At 39.7% G+C, this 8,321-nt stretch overlaps 1 protein-coding gene across 1 annotated transcript; it reads left to right on the forward strand.

Annotated features, from left to right (window-relative positions):
- Window positions 1–866: 866 nt before the first annotated feature.
- LOC124880320 (probable serine/threonine-protein kinase clkA) lies at window positions 867–6,988 on the forward strand. Its single transcript, XM_047385365.1, has 6 exons — window positions 867–1,012; window positions 3,391–5,294; window positions 5,578–5,642; window positions 5,804–5,985; window positions 6,387–6,802; window positions 6,924–6,988. Exons 1-2 carry the CDS (start codon window positions 867–869, stop codon window positions 4,694–4,696), a joined length of 1,452 nt encoding a protein of 483 aa, XP_047241321.1. The 3' UTR covers window positions 4,697–5,294; window positions 5,578–5,642; window positions 5,804–5,985; window positions 6,387–6,802; window positions 6,924–6,988.
- The last annotated feature ends 1,333 nt before the right edge of the window (window positions 6,989–8,321 follow it).

Genomic DNA, 8,321 nt, shown 5'->3' on the forward strand with positions numbered 1-8,321 from the left:
CTGGAACAAACTAAATTTGGTGGTAGAACGTGTCCCCAAAGGGGAGAAAGTTATGATATCAAGAGATTTCACTGACGTAGCATTCCCTTCTCCTGGACGAGTATGTAGCGACAGTGGACAGTCGCTTACATTGTGTCATTGACTTTGCAGCATGCATGTTGTGACAGCGGAAAGGAAAACTCCCTTTTAACAGGAAGAAACCTTCAGCAGAACCAGGCTCAGTGTGAGCGGCTAACTGCCATGACTGACTGGGGGTTTGAGTGAACAGAGCAGAGACACAAAAATAACACAGAAGCACTGATCCAGAAGGAATTTCTATGTGAAAGAAAAGTGAAACGTTAAAGCCAGTAGAATCTCCTTCTAATAGAGAAACACAGCTAAACAGATAAACTCTGAGCCAGTTTTCAAATCTAGAGAATCAAAGAGAGGATATACAGTTAGTCACAGTAAAAGCTTAGCCAATTTCTACGTCTAGGAGAGAGATAGGGTTAAACACTGAAAGACAGGGCTAAGAGTATCATTTATGTAGAGAACATGAAATTGTTGGCAGAAGTAGCTCCTGCAACTAGAGAGCTAGGGAAGAATTGTGGTACTGCTTGAGGCAGCGGAAAATATATGAGGATAGAACAGGACATGTATGAAGAGAGTAAGACAGTGGTGAGGTGTCCATTTGTAGTCACACCAGCTCTCAGCCCCCTTCTTGTTTGCAGTCTTGCTGGATAGGTTGAAAGATGAAGTTATAGAAGAGACTCTATGGACCAGGATGTTTGCAGATGACATTGTAATTTGTGGTTAGAGTAGGGAGTGGGTGGAGGAGACCTTAGAGGGATGGAAGTCTGAATGAATGTCAGTAGAAGACAGAATACATGTATGTGAATGTGGGTGAGACAGGTGCAAATGTGAAGCTGGAAGGAGCAGAAGAAATGAGGACAGTGGCACTGTCTAAAAGACAGGAGGCTGAGCTGGAGGTGGCAGAGCTGAAGATGCTGGGATTTTCGTTGGGAGTGACAAAGTTGGACAGGAATGGAAATGAGCAGAGGAACTGCTAAGATTGGGTGATTTAGAGATACAGTTATATAAGTAAACCTGAGATGTTTTGAAAAGACAATGGTGGAGATGTAGCTATCAGGCAGAAGGAAAAGAGAAAAACCCCATGGAGGACATGGAGATTGTTGAGGAGGGTGTAGGGTGAGATGGAGGCAGGGGATCCACAGCAGAGGGAGCAGCTGAAAGAAAAAGAACAAAACTATTTTCATTATTATTAGAATTATTGTTATTATTGATGTTTTTGTCCTTTTATTATTATTAGCTTTTTATTAAATTGTTAAATTTCTTTTTTAATGTTATTTATTTTCACCATTCCTGTTGGTCATTAAGTATTTTTTGTCTCTTGGTATCTTTGTGTTTATTTAATTATATTAATATTCTAAATAATATTCTCTCTCCCTTGTTTCCACTGTTGACACTGTTTTTTGTTGTTTGTTTACTATTTTTGCTCACTGACTACACAATGTGAATATTTAAAAAAATTTATTATCACAACTCCAACCACTGCCACTGCTGCACCTACAACAACCATAGCTGCACCAATGACAACCGCAGATTCACTAACAACTGTAACCATAGCTCCAAATACAACAATAACAGCAACGGCAACAGCAACCATAGCTCCAAATGAAACATTCACAACTGTGCCAACAACCACAGCTCCAAATATAACAATACCAGCTCTGCCAACAACGACCATAACTCCAAATACGACGATTACACCTGTGCCAACAAAGATTATAGCTCCAAATACAACACTCACAGCTGCGGCAACAACAACCATAGCTCCAAATAAAACAATCACAGCTGCACCAACAACAACCATAGCTCCTGATACAACAATCACAGCTGTGCCAACAACCATAGCTCCAAATGCAAGAACCACAGCTGCAGCAACAGCAACTATAGTTCCAAATGAAACATTCACGACTGTCCCAACAACCATAGCTCCAAATATAACAATACCAGCTATGTCAACAACAACTATAGCTCCAAATGCAAGAACCACAGCTGCAGCAACAGCAACTATAGTTCCAAATGAAACATTCACAATTGTCCCAACAACCATAGCTCCAAATATAACAATACCAGCTATGTCAACAACAACCACAGCTCCAAATATAACAATACCAGCTCTGTCAACAACAACCATAGCTCCAAACACAACACTCACAGTTGTGCCAACAGCAACCTTAGTTCAAAATACAACAACCACAGCTGGACCAACAACAACCATAGCTTCAAATACAACAATCACAGCTGCAGGAACAGCTACCATAGTTCCAAATGAGACATTCATAACTGTCCCAACAACCACAGCTCCAAATATAACAATACCAGCTCTGTCAACAACAACCATAGCTCCAAACACAACACTCACAGCTGTGCCAACAGCAACCTTAGTTCAAAATACAACAACCACAGCTGGACCAACAACCATAGCTCCAAATACAACAATCACAGCTGCACCAACAACAACCATAGCTCCTGATACAACAATCACAGCTGTGCCAACAACCATAGCTCCAAATGCAAGAACCACAGCTGCAGCAACAGCAACTATAGTTCCAAATGAAACATTCACGACTGTCCCAACAACCATAGCTCCAAATATAACAATACCAGCTATGTCAACAACAACCACAGCTCCAAATATAACAATACCAGCTCTGTCAACAACAACCATAGCTCCAAACACAACACTCACAGTTGTGCCAACAGCAACCTTAGTTCAAAATACAACAACCACAGCTGGACCAACAACAACCATAGCTTCAAATACAACAATCACAGCTGCAGGAACAGCTACCATAGTTCCAAATGAGACATTCACGACTGTCCCAACAACCACAGCTCCAAATATAACAATACCAGCTCTGTCAACAACAACCATAGCTCCAAACACAACACTCACAGCTGTGCCAACAGCAACCTTAGTTCATAAAACAACAACCACAGCTGGACCAACAACCATAGCTCCAAATACAACAATCACAGCTGCACCAACAACAACCATAGCTCCTGATACAACAATCACAGCTGTGCCAACAACCATAGCTCCAAATGCAAGAACCACAGCTGCAGCAACAGCAACTATAGTTCCAAATGAAACATTCACAACTGTCCCAACAACCATAGCTCCAAATATAACAATACCAGCTATGTCAACAACAACCATAGCTCCAAATACAACAATCACAGCTGCACCAACAACAACCATAGCTCCTGATACAACAATCACAGCTGTGCCAACAACCATAGCTCCAAATGCAAGAACCACAGCTGCAGCAACAGCAACTATAGTTCCAAATGAAACATTCACGATTGTCCCAACAACCATAGCTCCAAATATAACAATACCAGCTATGTCAACAACAACCACAGCTCCAAATATAACAATACCAGCTCTGTCAACAACAACCATAGCTCCAAACACAACACTCACAGCTGTGCCAACAGCAACCTTAGTTCAAAATACAACAACCACAGCTGGACCAACAACAACCATAGCTCCAAATACACCTGTTGTTGGTGCATCTTTACCAACAACCACAGGTACTCCAACAACCACCACAGGTGCACCAACAACAGAAACAACTTTACCAACAACTACAATTATCGAAGCTACTCAAACAGTAACCACACCTGCACCAACAACATCCACAGGTACTCCAACAACCACCACAGGTGCACCAACAAATCCTGTTGTTGGTGCATCTTTACCAACATCCACAGGTACTCCAACAACAACCACAGGTGCACCAACAACAGAAACATCTTTACCAACAACTACAATTATCGAAGCTACTCAAACAGTAACCACACCTGCACCAACAACATCCACAGGTACTCCAACAACCACCACAGGTGCACCAACAAATCCTGTTGTTGGTGCATCTTTACCAACATCCACAGGTACTCCAACAACAACCACAGGTGCACCAACAACAGAAACATCTTTACCAACAACTACAATTATCGAAGCTACTCAAACAGTAACCACACCTGCACCAACAACATCCACAGGTACTCCAACAACCACCACAGGTGCACCAACAAATCCTGTTGTTGGTGCATCTTTACCAACATCCACAGGTACTCCAACAACAACCACAGGTGCACCAACAACAGAAACATCTTTACCAACAACTACAATTATCGAAGCTACTCAAACAGTAACCACACCTGCACCAACAACATCCACAGGTACTCCAACAACCACCACAGGTGCACCAACAAATCCTGTTGTTGGTGCATCTTTACCAACATCCACAGGTACTCCAACAACAACCACAGGTGCACCAACAACAGAAACATCTTTACCAACAACTACAATTATCGAAGCTACTCAAACAGTAACCACACCTGCACCAACAACATCCACAGGTACTCCAACAACCACCACAGGTGCACCAACAAATCCTGTTGTTGGTGCATCTTTACCAACATCCACAGGTACTCCAACAACAACCACAGGTGCACCAACAACAGAAACATCTTTACCAACAACTACAATTATCGAAGCTACTCAAACAGTAACCACACCTGCACCAACAACAGCTGCACCAATGACAAGCATACTAGTTCAAACAATAACCACAGATGTGCCAACTGCAACCACAGTTGCAATAACAACAACCATGCATGAACAAGGAACAATTGAACTAACAACCACCACTACCACAAATACAACAGCTTTACTAACAACAATCAAAGCTGCAAATACAGCAATCACAACACCAACATTAACCATAGCTACAAATACAACAATATCAGCAGTACCAACAACAATCATAGCTCCAAATGCAACAATCACAGCACCAACATCAACCACAGCTGCATCAATGACATCTGCACCAACAACAACCATGGCTGGAAATGCTACGACCATGGGTGCGCCAACCACGATGTCTGCACCAACAACAACCATGGCTGGAAATGCTACGACCATGGGTGCGCCAACCACGATGTCTGCACCAACAACAACCATGGCTGGAAATGCTACGACCATGGGTGCGCCAACCACGATGTCTGCACCAACAACAACCATGGCTGGAAATGCTACGACCATGGCTGCATCAACAACAAACACATCTTCACCAACGACAACCACATGTGCAAATAGTTCAATGAGAACAGGTCCAATTTTTGTCATTGCAGCAATTGTATTTGAACCATTTGTAGAACAGCTCACTGATAAAAACAGCAAAGAGTTTAAGGACCTTGAGGAAAAAGTTAAAGCAGCTGTAAGTGTCATGCTCTATCTATCTATCTATCTATCTATCTATCTATCTATCTATCTATCTATCTATCTATCTATCTATCTATCTATCTATCTATCTATCTATCTATCTATCTATCTATCTATCTATCTATCTATCTATCTATCTATCTATCTATCTATCTATCTATCTATCTATCTATCTATCTATCTATCTATCTATCTATCTATCTATCTATCTATCTATCTATCTATCTATCTATCTATCTATCTATCCTCATTTAAACATTGTTTGTATGGTTTTACAGTATGATGCAATCTACTGGGCTAGGTTTGGCAACCTCTTCAACCATAGTTTTGTCATTGCATTTAGGTAAGGTCTCACTTTCAATTTCAAATATTTTTTGCACAATCCAAGTAATGGTCATATTAGTGTTGATTAATGCCACTAATAACAAATTGCAATAATTAGACTTGTCACTACTATTTATTTTCTAGTCTTTCTAACTTCCTTTATCCGTTGTTATACTGTAGAGTTTCTAGAACCATAATACAAATGAATGCCACTGAAGCAGAGGTGGGGTTAAAGTTCAGAAAAACAGCCCCTACTGAAAAAGTCCCAAAGAGTGAAGATGTTCAAGAAACCTTAGTAGAGGCTATAAATCGTAACACCACCTTCAATGTCACGTTTATACTTGAGTCTATCCATATAATACGTAAGTACAAAATGTACAAGGACTTTTATTATGATTCAGCCACGTTTGTGTGTTACTCTTTATGTATGTTTGGAGTGTTAACCATTTCACATCTAATGCATTTTATTCTTTGGCAGTTTTAGTATTTCTGTACCCAGCCTTTATAAACAAGAAGGTTAAGAATATGGTATGAAAGAGGCCTGTCACTATGATGCTGACATTTCTTTAAGTCATGTGAAACTTATTTTGATAATTTCATTATTTCCTGTTTTGACCAGTTAGCAAGTAGTCACTGACTTAGAATTATTGACAAATACTGGTTTTATTACTTTTCATTTGAGTTACAATAAATTGACCTTTTATACTTATATACAAAATTTGCTTTGTTTTTGACATATTTTCTTAATACTTGTTTTTGACAGGTACGCCTGTGACAGATTCAACAACTGTAACCTGCACAGAACACTCGACAGCAGCAATTACAGCTAATCTAACTCTTCCAGCAACATTCACAGTTCATCCATCCCCCCACACGACTGACCCTTTTCCAGTACCAACATCAACAACAAAGACAAGCACAGTGACAAATGCTACAACTACAGATACCCCAACACCACCTCACACGTCCAGGCCAACATGTTGTCCACCTTCCAGGGTTTGCATATGTAGACTGATTTCTGTTTCATGTGGCAAAACATTAAGGTCTTCCTTATTCAAGCAGCAAGACTTAACAACAAGAGTAGTCTCCTTCACATCTGCTAAAGAGCCTTTTACAAGTGATTTTCTGAACTCGTCATCTGTAGATTTCGCTAATCAGTCTTTACTGATAAAAGAACAGGTAAATGTTATTTTTTTACCAAATATAGTGCTCTATCTATTGGAGTGTTTACAGTGAAAGTTATTTATCTTTTTTACAATGTACTGGTGCTTTTCTCTTACTTTTTTTGCTGCTTCTGTAGCTTAAACCTTTCTTTGAGAAAAGGTTTTCTTATGCCTTCAGCTCCCTGGAGGTGGCTACAATAAGGTAATCTTACTTCTAAGTTATAGGTCAGTTAAAGTCCAGTTTAAGTTACTAAACATTTTTTTCTTTTTGAATTATGTTTCCAGAAAAAGCTTGGTCATATACATCATAAACCTTAAGTTTGAAAGTACATCTGTTCCTGATGACAGTGAGATTCAGGATGTTTTGATTGAGGCATCTTCATCGGTTGTCGACTTCAGCATTGACACTGAATCAATCAACATTCAAGGCAAAAGTAAAATCTCTGATTGTACAGTATTATGACTTTAGGGTATGTTTAGGGTAACACTGGTTTCTTGTCCATGGCAGTCTTGCACCCTGGTGGTTACCGCACAGTTCTGACCAGTTGTTTTACCAGTTGTCTTTTATCTAAGTTGGACATCTGAGTCAGGGTCAGACGATTAAACACAATTGGTTGTTCCAACACATAATGATCTTAAGCGCATATTAAAACTTTAAATTTTGCAATTGGTAAAGCAGGCAACAATTAAGATTTTGTAAAGTCGCGATCCACCAAGCAATTTAAATGAGCCCTATCATTTCTGCCAAAAAGAGAGGTGAAATATCAAGCCAGAATGATCCCAAGACGCTTAATTAGTGTTACAAAAAGCTTGTGGTTTAGGTGCAACTTGCTAAAAAATATATTTAAAATAAATAATACTATATGTTTGTGTGTCCATGTATATATAACAATGAGTGGATCAGTCCCTGATGGGACACCAACATTGTATGGATATTTACCATTGTGTGAACATTTTGCCTGGTCCACACAAGGGGATATGGGTATGTGGGTTAATGGTTAGGTTTAGAACTAAGGCATGAATTGAGTTTAGGTTAGGATTCGGGTAAGAGTCAGGGTTAGGCTATTGTAGTGAATGGAAGTCAACGGAAGGTCCCTACAAGAATATGAAAACACTACGTGTGTGTGTGCGTGCGTGCGTGCGTGCGTGCGTGCGTGTGTATCTGAGTGTACATAATGTGTACACGATGAATGAACAAGAGTAAATCCTCAATAAATTCTAACTTTGTCCTCATTTTTGTTTTTTGAAAACCACTGTAGTTTGGTGATTTATAAACATCACTCCTTGAAAAACGAGTGGTTAACAATATACATTTTAAAGCACAAATGAGTATGAGTGTATGTAAACCTCTGTCTGGCACTGCTTATTTCTGTTCAAATATGAAGCATAATAACAAAATGGAGAATAGTAAAAACTAAAGACCCAAAGAGAAGTTTTCAAAAACGAGCTAGTTATAGTGAAATTAATGCTTTGCTCTTCTTTCCTCCCTATTTCCAGGTTGATGGGAAGAAAACCTGGAGATCATTCAAGACATT

This window comes from Girardinichthys multiradiatus, chromosome 14 (genome assembly GCF_021462225.1).
Source record: "Girardinichthys multiradiatus isolate DD_20200921_A chromosome 14, DD_fGirMul_XY1, whole genome shotgun sequence".
NCBI lineage: Eukaryota > Metazoa > Chordata > Actinopteri > Cyprinodontiformes > Goodeidae > Girardinichthys > Girardinichthys multiradiatus.